Raw genomic sequence first — 15,902 nt, forward strand, 5'->3', positions numbered from 1 at the left:
CATTGACTATTTAGAAGCGTGTTGTTAAGCCTCCATGTGTTTGTGAGCCTTTTTGCTTTCTTTGTACAATTTAGTTCTAGTTTTATACCTTTGTGATCTGAAAAGTTGGATGATAGAAATTCAATCTTTTTGAATTTACTGAGGCTCTTTTTGTGGCCTAGTATGTGGGCTTTTCTGGAAAATGTTCCATGTGCACTTGAGAAGAATGTGTATCCTGTTAGTTTTGGATGTAGAGTTCTATAGATGTCTATTAGCTCCATCTGTTCTAGTGTGTTGTTCAGTGCCTCTGTGTCCTTACTCATTTTCTGTCTGGTGGATCTGTCCTTTGTAGTGAATGGTGTGTTGAAGTCTCCTAGAATGAACGGATTGCATTCTATTTCATCCTTTAATTCTGTTAGTATTTGTTTCACATATGCTGGTGCTCCTGTGTTGGGTGCATATATATTTACAATGGTTATATCCTCTTGTTGGAGTGACCCCTTTATTATTATGTAATGTCCTTCTTTATCTCTTGTTACTTTCTTTGTTTTGAAGTCTATTTTGTCTGATACTAGTAGTGCAACACCTGCTTTTTCTCCCTGTTGTTTGCATGAAATATCTTTTTCCATCCATTGACTTTTAGTCTGTGCATGTCTTTGGGTTTGAGGTGAGTTTCTTGTAAGCAGCATACAGATGGCTCTTGCTTTTTTATCCATTCTATTACTCTGTATCTTTTGATTGGTGCCTTCAGTCCATTTACATTTAGGGTGATTTTCGATAGGTATGTACTTATTGCCATTGCAGGCTTTAGATTCGTGGTTACCAAAGGTTCAAAGTTAATTTCCTTGCTAAGAGTCTAACTTAACTCAGTTAGTATGCTGTTAGAAACCCAATCTAAAGGTTCTTTTCTGTTTTTCCTCCTTTTTTTTCCTCCTCCATTCTTTATATATTAGGTATCATATTCTGTACTTTTTTTCTATCCCTTGATTTGCATTAGGGATAGTTAATTTAATTTTGCATTTGCTTAGTAATTAGCTGTTCTACTTTCTTTACGGTGGTTTTATTTCCTCTGGTGACAGCTTTTCAACCTTAGGAACACTTCAATCTGTAGCAGTCCCTCCAAAATAGACTGTAGAGATGGTTTGTGGGAGGTAAATTCTCTCAGCTTTTGCTTATCTGGAAATTGTTTAATCCCTACTTCAAATTTAAATGATAATCTTGCCAGATAAAGTAATCTTGGTTCCAGGCCCTTCTGCTTCATGGCATTAAATACATCATGCCACTCCCTTCTGGGCTGTAAGGTTTCTGCTGAGAAGTCTGATGTTAGCCTGATGGGATTTCCTTTATATGTGATCTTATTTCTGTCTCTGGCTGCTTTTAACAGTCTGTCCTTATCCTTGATCTTTTCCATTTTAATTACTATGTGTCTTGGTGTTGTCTTCCTTGGGTCCCTTGTGTTGGCAGATCTGTGAACCTCCATGGCCTGATAGACTATCTCATTCCCCAGACTGGGGAAGTGTTCTGCAACTACCTGCTCAAAGACACTTTCTATCCCTTTCTCTCTTCTTCTTCTCATATCCCTATAATGCGAATATTGTTACGCTTGGATTGGTCACACAGTTCTCTCAATATTCTTTCATTCTTAGAGATACTTTTTTCTCTCTGTGCCTCAGTTTTTTTGTATTCCTCTTCTCTAGTTTCTATTTCATTCATCGTCTCCTCCACTGTATCCAACCTGCTTTTAATACCCTCCATCGTGCTTTTCAATGATTGGATCTCTGACCTGAAATCATTCCTGAGTTCTTGGATGTCTTTCCGTATGTCCATTAGCATGTTGATGATTTTTATTTTGAACTCCCTCTCAGGAAGAATCACAGTCCATGTCATTTAAATCTTTCTCGAGAGTTGTATTAGTAATTTTACTCTGGACCAGGTTTCTTTGGCGTTTCATATTTGTATATGGCGCCCTCTAGTGTCCAGAAGCTCTATTCTGGAGCTGCTCAGCCCCTGAAGCAATGTCGGGGGTCACAGGGGAGCAGTATTGGTGCCTCTGGGGAGGAAAGAGCTGTTCCCTTCTTCCCAGCTGCTGTGTCTGTCTCCACTGCCTGAGCCAGTGGGCCGAGCACACAGATATAAGCTTTTGTCTCAGAGCAGCCAGTTATGGATCTCTGCTTTCCACAAGCAGCCGGAATCCCAGTCTCCCCAGGAATTCCACCCGTTCCAGCTTTCCAACCCCGTAATCAGTAGAGTATGATGAAAGCGCCATGAAATGTAGGTTTGTGCTCCCAGCACAGATCTCTAGAGCTAGGTATTCAGCAGTCCCAAGCCTTCCACTCCCTCCCTGCTCAGTTTCTCTTCCTCCCATTGGTGAGCTCGGGTGGGGAAAGGGCTCGGGTCCTGCCAAGCCACAGCTTTGGTATGTTACCCAGTTCGGTGAGGTCTGCTATTTTCTCCAGGTGTGTGCAGTCTCGCACCATCCTCTTTCCTGTTGCTCTCTCAGGACTAGTTGCGCATTGTATCTGGTTTTAGGAGGAAGCCTCTGTCTCTCCTCTCATGCCGCCATCTTTAATCCTCCCTAAATAGCTACATTTTTAAAGAACACCAAGCTGGTAGCTGGTATAGTGTGATGTGTGAAATAAAGAGAATTAGACTAGAGGCAGTGCAGCCAACAGAGAGGCTTTTCCTGCCATGCAAATGAGAAAAAGAATGAATCATGCCCAAGACATGGCCTGGGAATAGGAAAGAAGGAAAATGGTTGAGAGATTTATTAAGTAGATCTTGAGAACTGACTTGGGCACTTTGAATGGTGAGATTCTCAGTACTTGATTGACTGGATGTGCCAGGAAAGGGAGGAGCTGAGGCCTTAAGGACCTGTAGGTAATGATGCCACTCAAAAGAACAGGAGATGGAGAGCTGATTCAGGAGAAGGGAAGGATTCCTTTTGGGACCTTTTACCTTTTGAACACCGATGGGACATCCAAGTGGAAATCTATAGTGAGCATTTGGTTCCTGTATCTGGAACTCAAAGAGAGAATTCTGTAGATGATTCTAAGAAATGTACTATGAATTATCTACATGCAGAAGTCATTTGAAACATGGATATTCATAGGTCACCCAGGAGCAGGCTGAGGGTAATCATGATGAAAATGCTAACACATCACAGAAGCATTGGAAAGGGAAGTCCTAGAAAAAAGTTTTGAAAGAGATGTCTGCTGGGGGTTGGTTAGAACCCAAGGGGAAGTGGCACCATCAAACCATGGCAGGGAGAGTTTACAATGCTTTCAAAAAATTTTGTGATATTTAATAATATGCTAGACATTGCTATAGAAAATGGAGCTTTTGGTTAAATGGAGTTCAGAGCAGGTGCCATTAGGATGGAGCACCTCCTGTTGGAGAAATCTGCTTAGGTCAGAGGTCAGGGAGCGTGTCCTCTTACCATTTGGGCCTAATTCCAGTAGGCCCCTTGTGGAGGGTTATGACTAGTTTTTAGTTTGAATGAGGAGAGATACTACTTCTTTTTGTTTTTAGTTATTTTTAGAGAAAAGAATTCAGGTAGAAATAATTTTTCCCTGTAGTATTTAAGCAGACGTAACACAGTTCCTTTAAAAAATGAGCTAACTAGAGAGCATCAATAGCAACACTGTTTATATTTTCAATTGAACTCTGTTTGAGTTTTTCATGGACTTTAACTATGAGTTTCTTTAGAGAAGAAGTAAGGCATATTTATATTTATCCTAATGTTCCCAGAGCCTACCTCACCTTGGACTATAGAAGTGCCCAGTAAATGCTTGTTTTTGTCTTTCTTTTTCACAAAAGTTCCATTTTTGAGAGTCTCTTGAATCTTTTTACCTTTTAATATCTTATGTCACTGAATTGTGTCAATTCATCTTCTGAATTTATTAATTCTACTTTAAAAAAAAGTTGTCCAAAGTTCAGTAGCTGTTTCACCCCTAAGTGTTCAGTGAATTGAGAAATTATTTTAAGGCTGCATTTATGCCAGAGCATTTGAGAATAGGAATTGAAATAAAGCCAGACCTAAAATAGTGAGGTTGAGACAGAAAACTGTCAGGATGCTTCTGCCATTTTTTCATTTCTACAAGGTCTATCACTTCTACTTCTCTTTGTTCTTTGTTTCCAGTTTTTATTTTGAAAAATTTCAGTCACAAACTACCATCTAGAATATGGTATAACTAAATACATTCTTAACCTCTTTCGCCTTAATGGTCAGGAACTTCACAATGCCGTAATTAAAGTCTTATTAATGTCACATCTGTTCCACTGCACCACCAAATCCTCTACGGTGGTCAGAATTAAGCTCAGAGTAAGTTATGTTAGATTCCTTTTCTCCCCTCTGGAAGACAGAATTAGCAGGAAGGAAGTCGTGGACTTCATGAGACTTGGAGGTGATGATCAGGAGAGGCTTCCTGGATCGAGGCTGTCTTCCCTCCCTGCATCAAGAATGCGTTTATCCCTTTCCCCAGGTGGTTTATTATGTGCTCCCAAAGAGTCATTATGGGACCTTAGTTGGTTAAAAAAAGTCTATGCTCTATTTCCATTTGGATAATGCTGTATTTGGTATTTTAAGCTCCTGAACAGAATCTGAGTTTTCTTGCTGCTGTTCCCTTCTGGTATTTTTTTTTTTTTGCCTATTGCTAGAGGATGATAGGATTTCATAGGTTATGCAACCATTTTACATTGACTCTTTGGTTTTTCAGAGCTCTACAAGTTTAGTGCTTTTCATGGCTGTGGCAGGAGGTAGTGGACCCAACGACACTTGCTCATTCTCCCCATATGCACAGAAGTATTTCCTGTTTGCTTGCCAGTAAGATTGGGATTCTTTTTTCAGCAGTTTTGCTGTTCATAGCCATTTAAAGTGAGAAATAAGAATAAATCTTTTAGAGCAGAGGAAAGGTTTGATGGGAAGAGGAAATAAAAGGTCTGAATTCATTACCCTGTTTCTGTACTCTCTTTATGTTGCATTTGAACAATTTTCTTTGTCTTTTTTTCTGTGCCCTTTATACTTCATTTATGAAAATAGATTGGGTCGTCTATAACTAATGAAAAGCTTTATCTAATAATTCACAAATATCTTATTTTTTGGTGGGAAGGAATCTGCTTTTTATTTTACATCATTTGGTTTTTGTGTTGACTGAACATCAGAGCTACATTATGTGTGTATTCTTAGTATATAAATGGGTGATGAAGTTCCTGAAGAATTGCATTGCTTCTCCAGTCTTTTCTGAAAATGTATCATTTCCTTTCTTTTATGCAGGGCATCAGCAGTCTCTTCAGTTCTTTAAAAGTGGTACGTCTCTTGCGACTGGGCCGTGTTGCTAGGAAATTGGATCATTACCTAGAGTACGGAGCAGCCGTCCTTGTACTCCTGGTATGTGTGTTTGGACTAGTTGCCCACTGGCTGGCCTGCATATGGTATAGCATTGGGGACTATGAGGTCATTGATGAAGTCACGAACACCATCCAGATAGACAGTTGGCTCTACCAGCTGGCCTTGAGCATTGGGACTCCGTATCGATACAACACCAGTGCAGGGATATGGGAAGGAGGACCCAGCAAGGACTCACTGTACGTGTCCTCCCTCTACTTTACTATGACAAGCCTTACAACCATAGGATTCGGAAACATAGCCCCTACCACAGACGTGGAGAAGATGTTTTCAGTGGCCATGATGATGGTAGGCTGTAAGTACCTTCATTTTCTTTTAATTTCTGGCTATTTTCCAGGCTCTGATTGCTGGCAGAATTCAAATAAAACTGCTTTGTCTTCAGCAGAGTGTTTAACCCATATCATTTGCATTGGTTTAATTTTTATTCAGCGATAGGAAATAAAAATGTAAAATAATATGTCTTACTTTTTGGAATGTATGAACATGTGAAAAACAGTATGGAGAAAGTGATAAAAAATCAGAATGGGAACTCTTTGATTTAATTTTGTTCACAGTATTGTGCCTGACAGAACCCTTTCCAAGGGAGACCAGCCTCTGGAGAGGCAGCATTGAGCACATGCTCTAGGTTTTGTTGGCAATGCGTTAAATTCTGAAAAATCAGATAGGATCTGATGTGAGATACATAGTTAAAAAAATATTTTAGTTAATACTTGAATTCCTGAATTAAAGTTGATTTCAGAATACAGTTTTGTATAGGTTTTTACAATTAATATAGTAAAAAAGGTTTATAAATCTAGTCTCTATTAAAAACTCTCTAGATTAAACATGTACCTGTTTAAGAGAATGAAAGGATGAATAAATACAAGTCATTAAGCAAAGACAAAAGTGTCTAGGATTTAACATGCATACCTGAGTACTGTGTGTCTTAATGGTGTTCTTGGGGGTGGAGTCCTCTCTAAAGGAGTACAAGACTGCATGTTCTACACTCAGACTGAGACCGATGGTTCAGGAGACCAGAACATTAAGAAATGCATAGGAAAGAAGCTGTGAAGAGTTTGAGGGAGACTTCACCACCACTCACACCTTCAAGTTGACTTAGATAATTTATCCAAGCCTAGTTCTGAGACTTATAGTTAACTTAAGATTTTAATACTGGAGATATGATTGGTGTTACGAGCATCTGAAGTCTTTGGATTATAGTTATTGGCTTGTGATCTAAGCCATCCTTCTTTTTTTTTTATAATTGTTGATAAACAATCTTATATTGGTTTCAGATGTACAACACAGTGGTTCAACAGTTACCCATATTATTAAATCCTCACCCCCCACTAGTGCACTTACTATCTGTCAACATAGGAAGATGTTACAGAATCATTGGTTCTGTTCTCCATGCTGTACTACAGTCCCTGTGACCAACTTATATTGTGATTGCAAATTGTGCCCCTTTATTCCCCTCCCTCATCCCCCTCACCAGCTCCAACCGTTCTCCCTTGGAACCACTAGTCACTTCTCAGTGTCATCCTTTTTGAGATTACACATTGCAGAGGTTTGCATTTTGACATGGGTAGCAAAGGTGTTAGAGTGTAGGAGTGACTGCTGGGCCATGGAAGGTCAGTATCTTGGGTCTAAGCAAGGTAGTTTTCAGAGTTTTTGCATGTCTGAAATCTGTTGGAGCAGCAGTGTCAGCAGCTGTTTAGCTTCCACCCCTCTCTACCCCTTGGTGCAGGTACAGAAATGAGAATGCTCAGGTTCTGTTTGCTATTTAGAGGTAACAGAGAAGAGTGAGACTTCCAAGTGCTGTTTGCTTCCAGGGGCTTTTAGGAGGAAAATATTCTTACAGAGAGATCCTGATGATTTATTAAACTGTTGCCTATGCATCACAAGTGGTAAGATGTATTGACAAAATGGTACTTTATAAATTCATAAAACATTATTTTGTCAGATGTAGTGTTTATCACTATACTTTTTAAAATATTTATATAATCCATTTGCCTTATACTTAGCATAGTTAGATTCATAAAAAATGTTACTTTGAAGTAATTGTAGATTCATTGGAAGTTGCAAAGTAGTATGGAGAGGGCCTTAGTGCTCTTCACCTAGTTTCCTCCATAGTTAAATCTTCTGTAACTCTGCAGCAACGTCAGCATTGGTAGTTGGCATTGGTACGATGGGTGTGTATAGCTCTGTGCTGTTTTGTTGTGTGTGTAGAATCCTGTAACTAGGACTGAAATCAAGTTACAGAATGGCTCTATCACCGCAGGACCTCCCTGATGTCACCTTTCCCTTCATACCCACCCCTTCCTCCAAGCATCCCTAAGCCCTGGCAACCACTGATCTGTTTTTCATCTATGTAATTTTGTGATTTTGAGAATGTTACATAAATGGAATCATATAAAATGTGACCTTTTGAAATTGGCTTTTTTTCCAGTCAGCATAATCCCCTTGATCCATCGTTGTCGAGTGTATCAATAGTTTGTTGCTCTTTATTGCTGAGTGTATTTCATGGTTTGGATATGCTGCCATTTAACCATTCATCTCTTAAAGAACATTTTGATTGTTTCCAGTTTTTGTCTGTTATAGATAAAGCTGCTGTGAACATTTGTGTACAGGTTTAGTTTGGATGTAAGTTCTCAGTTCTTTGGGATACATACCCAGGATGTGATTGCTGGGACATATGGAAAGTGTAAGTTTAATTTCCTTAAGAAATTGCCTAACTGTTTTGCAGAGGGGACATCCTAGTATAGTTACATTTTTCAGCAAGTGAATAATAGAAAATAAAATCTATGTAGAGTTGAACATCACTATTATTCATTTTGTTTCTCAGGCCCCAAACCTGGGAATCCTCCTTGATTCCTGTTTTTCTCATGTATCACACCTATTCACAACAAAGTCTTGTTGGCTTTACCTTCAAAACACATTTGATTATTTCTCTCCGCTTTATCCATAGCTTACTACTCAAGACCAAGTCACCACCATCACTGGCCTGGTGTATGCACTCACCTCCTATAGGTCCCCTCTGCTTCCACTTTTGCCTCAATCTCTACCCAGAAGTTAGAATGGCCTTCAGTACATAACATCAAATCATTCCTCTGCCCAATGCCCTCCAGTGTTTTTTCATTGCACGCAAAATAAAATCCAGATTCCCTACCCCTTCTCTCAGAGCCTTGATGGTCAGGCCCTTGCCTGCATCACCCACTTCACTTTCTACCATTTGTGTTCTTGCTTGTTCTATTACTTCCAGGTTAGCCATCTTGCTGGCTGTGAGCACATCAAGCTCGACCTGTCTCAGCGTCTTTGTACTTGCTTCCCGCTGCCTATAACCCCCCTACCCTGACTTATGCCCTCAATTTATGCAGGTCTCCAGTCAGGTCACTCCTTCAAAAATTCCTGCCAATGCTACCCTACCATAAAAAACCATCCCAATGCCCATCACCCTTATTCCCTGCCTTTTAGCCTTTTTCCTCAGTGTACGTACCTAGATCTGAAATCATATTTACTCTGTTTTTCTTTTTCTTCAGAATATAAGCTCCATGAGAGTAGGGCCCTTATTTGCTTTTGTTTTTTGATCTATATACCCAACTTCTAAATAATTTTTAATGCCATGCTCAATCTGAATTTGTTGTATGAATGAGTGAAGTTGAAAATGTCCTTGATGGTTATAATGAGGATGTCCTGTCCTTGAATCCAATCCAGTTAGATCTCTGATGAAGATACATGTCAGGAAAATGCATACCCTTCAAATTTTGTCCTTGATTCCTTTGTGAAAGCCCTGGGGCGCTCAGCTGTATTGTCAGCCTGTCAGAGTGTAGTAGACTCTTTAGCTGGATTGCCTCACCCCTAAGTCTCTCACTAGGTCTTATGACAAGGTCTAAGAGGCGAGTCAATGGAAACATTAACAACCCTTTGCTACCTACTTTTAAAAATCTTCCCACATTGGAAGTTTTCACATAGATTCAGTAGAGTTTTCAAAGCTTCATTTAGTTCAGAGTGGTCCCATTTCTTCTCTACTTGTTATATGGCCTTTTATATTGTTATATCTAATTTCTTTTCCTCTTTTCCTTTCCTTTTCTTTAGTTCTGTGATTTCAAGATGAACACCTAGTCTTAAAGTTGGTCCTTTACCTTCTTGAGTTTCTATTTCTTTCTAACACCTGGGCAGTAGTTTTCTGTTTATAATCCAGTTTTTGACTCCTATTTAATGTCGACTTTGATTTTCTTTTTGCTTTGAACAAGTCCAGATTTTATAGCCAGAGTGTTCCAAGAAGATGCTTTTCAATTTCCTTCTTAGTCCTTAGATGCTTAGTAATTTCATGGCATGTTTCCTTTGCAACAGTCCAAGAAGGGGATAGAAAACTGTCAAAACCCTTGAAGTGTTATGGGTAACTTCCCACAACTGAAAAATTTATTAGACACACATGCACAAAGTATCAACCAAATGTGGCTATTGCAGCTGTTGGTAATCTTAGTGTTGGGGCAGGGTTGAGCTTATTTTCCTCTGTTCTTGTCCTGCTACAACAAAGAATTGAAGGGCAGAGACACAATAGTGAAGCAGAGTGAAAGTTTTATTTGAAGTCACTCACTTAAAGAGAGAAAAGATGCAGGTGTCCTCTGAGAGGAGGAGGTGCCCTGAAAGGTTGGGGGTTCCATCTTTTAAGGATTTTTCAAAGGGTCTCGGGGTATAAACTTGTCAAGTGGTCTCAAGATGCTAATCTCTGGTGAGAGACACCATTCCTCCTCTCCTCTGTTATTTAGTCAAGTCCTCCAGGTAACTCTGCAAAATTAACACAAGAAATTTACTGATCCAGTTCCTTCCCAAGACAGCAGCTTCCATCTGCGAACATATCAATCAAGACCACCTGCCCTGTCCCCAAGGTAGGCTGAGGTAGTGTCTGTTTGCTGAAGAATGTGTTAGGAATCTTACTTTCTAACTTCCTGGCTTTTAAAATGGAATCTTAGCTTTCAGATGAAATCTTTCCTGTTCTTTCTATACTGTTTATATCTGGGCTTTTTGGAAAATTAATTAGGATGCTTGTTTCCTGCCCTGGTTACAAAATTACTTGATTAGGGGTTGGAGGAGGAGGAAAAAAAAATAACATTAAGGTTAAGTTAAAGAATAAGCTGGGCATTTTAGCAGGCTGAAGTAAATCTTACAATGGCTTGGTCTAATTGACACAATGATGACATGGGCTGCACTCAGATACTTTCCTTTATCTGGGGACTATCCAGACATTCCAAGTTACTCCTGGTCTTTGGAGCTCCAGCTGATTAACTCATTAACTCTAGGAATGTTTTCTAGCCCTCCAGTTTTATCTGGTTAACTCTTTGAGTCCCTTTTAGTGGGCTTTATGGCCTTTTTCTTTCTCTACCCCACTCATATCTGTTTTTCTGCCTAACATTAGTATCATTTTTTCCCTGCAATCATACAAGTAAAACAAACAACAAACCACTGGGGTTACCAGAACCCAATATGGTTCTCTTAGTGTGTGTGTGTGTGTGTGTGTGTGTGTGTGTGTGTGTGTGTGTGTGTGTGAAAAGGGAAGAAGGAGAGAGAGATTCCTGCTAGGATTCTAGTCCCAGACTGGCTGTTTGAGAAGCACCGCTTGTAACCTTGTAAGGCAGTAACTGAGGAAATGTTAATCAAAAGGTTAAAGGAGATACCAGCTGCCTGTATTTGCTGAGAAAAATTATTATTACTTGTAAACGGTAGTCTCTTTTTCTGGAGAAAGTCATCTGAAATTTTCATGCCTTCTAGCAAAATTTGGAAATCTGAATGGCAACAATTCCAGTTCCTTGTCCTTCCTGAGCTCTCTTCTTCCTTTAATGGCCTTTCCTCTCTGACTCTCAGGTTCTTTCCCCCTGGTGCTGACCTGCATGTGGACCCTGTCCAGGGACACAATCTCAAGGTTCTCCTTGAAATCAAACAAGACATCTGACAAAATTTGGGACTGTGGCCTCTCTTCAATCCCAGTCACCTTAGTGACCTCTCTACCCCATCTGTATCAGCAAGATCCCAGGATGTTTTACCTTACCTGCTACCTAGGCTCTCTTAACCTTAAATCGTTTCTTCCTACATTTCCCCAAAAGGGTGAGGCCTCCTGCTCGATTCCAGAATGGAATGGTTGACTGGGTCTTCTCAGTGTATGTCTACTGCCATGCATTCTTTACCTCAAAAGAATTTTCCTTGCTTACTTTTGGCCTGCTCTGTGCCTGGAGTGGCCACTGCTTCCTCAGGGGGTTCCACGCCCCCTCATTCCTCTGTGTTCATTCATTCATGAATGAAACTAAATACTCCACTGACATTCATGAAATTCACTACCAAAGGGCTATTGTGAAAGAGGATATTTTGCATTTTAACTCTGCAGCAGTTGTGGAAAATAGCATACTTTTTTCTTGAATCAAGATGTGGGCAATGTCTTTGTTAATTTTTTCCAGAAATACTTAATGATACCTTCTTGAAAGTTTCCTAATCCATTTCATTCATATAATCTTATTATTGAGCCCCCTTATAATTTTCTTTTTTCCAAAGATTAGCAGACCGACTGATTTTAATTCTATTCAGAAAGCAACTTATTGCACTGATGATTTGTTTTGATGACTATGAAGTGAAAGAATATGAGTATCGAATTTTTCTGGTAGGATTATCCTTTGTCCTTATTGTATTTTTATGAATCCTCTTCTAAGGATTTATCAAGAAAGCAATTGCTTACTTAGTTCTTTTTTTACTACTAAATGATCACATACATTGTATTTTAGTTTAATCCAACCCTTGTAATACATTTGCATCTTTCATTCAATTTTAAAAAAGAAACAAAATATAAATTATGAATAACTTACTGTAAATGATTTATATCCAACCATAAATTTGTCTTCCTCTTTTTCTCTCCCTCTGCCGCTCTCACTATTTTGTTTGCTTTGTGTTGTTTAAATACACTATTAAATATTATATACATTAGTAAGTATGCTGACAACATATTTCAAAGGTCTCTAAGGTTGGACTTCAGTACTTATTTTATTTAAGACCATTTTTTACTCTCTCCATTGTTGCCTTCTTAGTTGCTACATTGAGGCAGCCTGATTCACATGGTATATGACAATCAGAATCTGTCCTGGTGGGGTGCCATGCAAACTAAGTCTTTAAAAGTACAACAAAGCAAAACTAAAAAAAATAAACATGAAAATTGCTGAGGTTTAATTGGTAGACAGGAAACCCAGTCATAATAATGCTAATCTGCAATTTTCAAATAGGATATAATTTATGATAGCTCAGTCAAAGAACTTTCTCTAATTGACTGATAGAGTTTATAATGCAGCAGGCACATGGGTTAGCACATTTAGAAGTACACAGGGAACATCTGCCAGTGGGATGGGTGCAAAGGGAAATTTGAATCTCTGTGTGGGTGGTTAAGTGCCACAAGGGAGCCCTTAGTTACACACTGGTCACTGAACATCATGCAGAGGGGACTGCTGGCAGGCATCATATTCTCCAGCTGGTGATCTCATTTAGCACCCTCTGGAGTTCAGATAAAGCCAAGCTGAGTTTATGGGCCTAGTCCCCACCCCTCTCCATAGGAACAAGAAATAATAGAAGATGGTGAGATTGGCTGAGATTCTCCTCATCTCTGGGAGAATCTAGAGTAAGTGGAAGGCAACGGCTTTTGGGACCTTGGAGAGTCTTTGAATTTCTTTGGATTTTAGTTTTTTCCAACTAAATGTGTATTGCAGGGGTTGAAATAAATGACTTTTAAGATCCCTTTAGTGGTAACATTCTATATATCTAAGCTTCTGTTGGTGCAGCTATGTCACTGTCCATAGAATGGGGCTGACTTTTGGAGAAGTTAATATGGAAAAGGAAGAGGTGTCACGTAAAGTTTTAGGGCTTTTTACAGAGAGTGCATACCTTGTTTTAGGGAGAGTAAGATGTGGCTTTTATGGAATATGTTCAGTAAAGAATTGAGAGGGAAGGTTATTGAGAATATTATGGAGAAAAGAAAATATGCTTTTAGGAAGAGAAATGTTTTTCCATATAGAAATTAGGTAGCTAGGAATACTGAAAGGCGTTTGTGTCAGGGCATCAGGATGGGCCCCGGAGAAGCCCGTATTCCATGCCCAGTGGGGGAGCCAAAAGACGTTCAGCCCAGATGGATGTCTGGGCAGGCTTACAGGTGAGTTGTTATAAATTCTTCTACAAATCCTAATGTAAGACTTTAGGTGACTCAAATATAATATTATGTTAAATTTTTTCTTGCCTTTTCTGTTGTGGTGTAGGTAGGAAATGGAGTGTGAACATGCTGATTTTCATTTCTGGTTTTAGTTTCAGCCAGATGGAGAGAGCTTTAAGCCTAACGTTTATTTTGGAAACTGGGTCAGTTCTTTATGTCTGCCTTACCCTTGTTGTAAAAGAGACTTTTTCTTTTTTTCCTTTTCTTTAATGAGTTGAGTATCCCATGAGCAAAAACATTTCATGGAACCCAGAGTTCAGGGTTACAGGTACCTTTTCTTCCTGGTCTAGTAGTTTCAGATACATAGTTTAGTAGTTAGAAAAAGACTATGTGATGAGCCCTATATTCCATGTTTCACATTCAAAATTGAACTTGTATCTTTTACAGGAATGTTCTTTTGTACTCATGTTACTTTTTATGCCTAGTCACATTTTCACAAAGGTTTTCAGATTCTGTAAGTGTTGAGTTTTCCCAGAAAACAACAGGAGTTTTTTTTCAGTGGCCTATTAACTAGCTTGTCCTCTTTGCAAGGGCTTGGTTTCTGTAACTGCCATATCACTCAAAATTACTTAATTCATTCGGCACTGTGCCAGGTGTTGTGGTAGGTATTTGGATTAGGGAGACAAACTAGGTAATTCCTGGCCTCAATAAGTTAATGGTATGGTGAATATAAGATAAGAAAATAATGGAATCATCTCTCTCTCTCTCTCTGCCATGCTCTCCATCTCCATCTCGTCTCATCTCTGTATTGTGTATTAACAGCTAAGACTTCAAATAGGCAAATAAAGAAGTTGGGCTGAACCGTAGGGCTTTTAAGAACAAGGTCTGTGTTTGTCCTGTTCATCATTGTATCTTTAGCCCAAAGCATCATGCCTAGTTGATAGTTGTGCTCATTAAACATATGTTGAATGAATGAATAAATGAAAAAAAGTTCAAGATGAGCCTGAGGAATCCAGGGAAGTTTCTAAGAGGAAGTGACTCTTGATCTCAGAATACAAATACAAGTAGGTTAATGAGGCAGGACTTAGGTACTTTCTAGGTAAAGAGAACATATGTGAAAAAACACAGGAATGAAATGGATTGGCCTTTTGCAGAACTCCATATATTTGACTTTGGCTTGAATGGGAAGTAGATGAGGATGGGAAAAAGAGGGAACCAGCATGCCTAAAGCCCTCGTATAACTTGATGAAGAATTTGTCTTTTAACCTAAAGGTTGTGGGAAAAGAAGAATCTTATTCTTCAGTGTGGCAGACAGATTGGAGGAGATAAAGGCAGAAAACCAGTTAGGAGGCTGTTGCAGTAACTGGGAAGACATCAGCTGAGGTGGTGGGATATGGAGGATGGTACAGGTTTAGAATTGGCAAAATCTTTTTTCTTTTTTCTGTAAAGAGCCAGATAATAATTATCATAAAGCACATGTGCCGAACGATCTCTGTTGCAACTCCTCACCTCTGCTATAATGCGAAGGCAGCTATGGACAGTACATACATGAATGAGCATGGCTGTGTTCCAATAAAACTTTAAACAGGTGGCTGGCCACATTTGGCCTCCAGGCCAGAGTTTCTCAGAGTCTAGTGTCGACATTATGTTAATTGAAAAGACTGTAGACTCTGGAGTCAGACAGACCTAGGTTCATGTTTTCATCACTTCTTAAGAACTGACATCCATTATCTAAATTGTCATCTGTAAAATGGAAATAATCATCCCCACATTGCCAAGTTATTTAGAATACTGCAAAAAAGATTGTATGTAAAATTTGTGAAACATTTCTAAAGGTGTTACTGGCAAATAAATGAGTGAATGTGTGAAATATGGTAGAAGGAAGGGCTCAAAAGGACTTGAAGATTTCTGGCTGACTCAGCACAGTGAGTGACAAAGCTCTTTTCTGAGACAGGAAAGAAAGAGCAGGTGTTACGGAGGGGGCGAGAATTTAAATCTGTTTTGGACATGTTGAGTGTGAGGGGCTGCAGGTCATTCAGTAGGAGAAGCCTAATAGGTTAGGTTAGGCAGTTAGAAGTGTGGTTTTGGGTTTCAGAGACGTGAGGCATGGAGAGACCTCTTGGAGGATCACAGTGTAGGGAAAGTAACTGATATCAAGAGAGTGCAGGGCAGAGGCCAACTGAAGTCTGGATACCTGGGGAAGAGCCATGGAGAGGTTAAAAAGAGAACCTGTTATGGGGCTGTAGCCTGGTTCTGAACCCAAGTTCGGCTGCTCATGGCCTGAAAGGCCAATACTTGAGAGACAAATGTTGGTGAAAAGAAAAGAGTGTTTTATTCCAGAAGCTGTCAACCTGGGAAGAT

General features: G+C 39.4%; 1 protein-coding gene across 1 annotated transcript in view; it reads left to right on the plus strand.

Annotated features, from left to right (window-relative positions):
• KCNH5 (potassium voltage-gated channel subfamily H member 5) overlaps window positions 1-15,902 on the plus strand; it is a 352,997-nt gene that overhangs the window by 91,941 nt on the left and 245,154 nt on the right. Inside the window, exon 7 of the mRNA XM_057488394.1 lies at window positions 5,252-5,678. Coding sequence (XP_057344377.1) covers window positions 5,252-5,678 — 427 coding nt within the window. The remainder of the gene's footprint in view (window positions 1-5,251; window positions 5,679-15,902) is intronic.

This window comes from Manis pentadactyla, chromosome 11 (assembly GCF_030020395.1).
Source record: "Manis pentadactyla isolate mManPen7 chromosome 11, mManPen7.hap1, whole genome shotgun sequence".
In the NCBI taxonomy this organism is placed as follows: Eukaryota; Metazoa; Chordata; class Mammalia; order Pholidota; family Manidae; genus Manis; species Manis pentadactyla.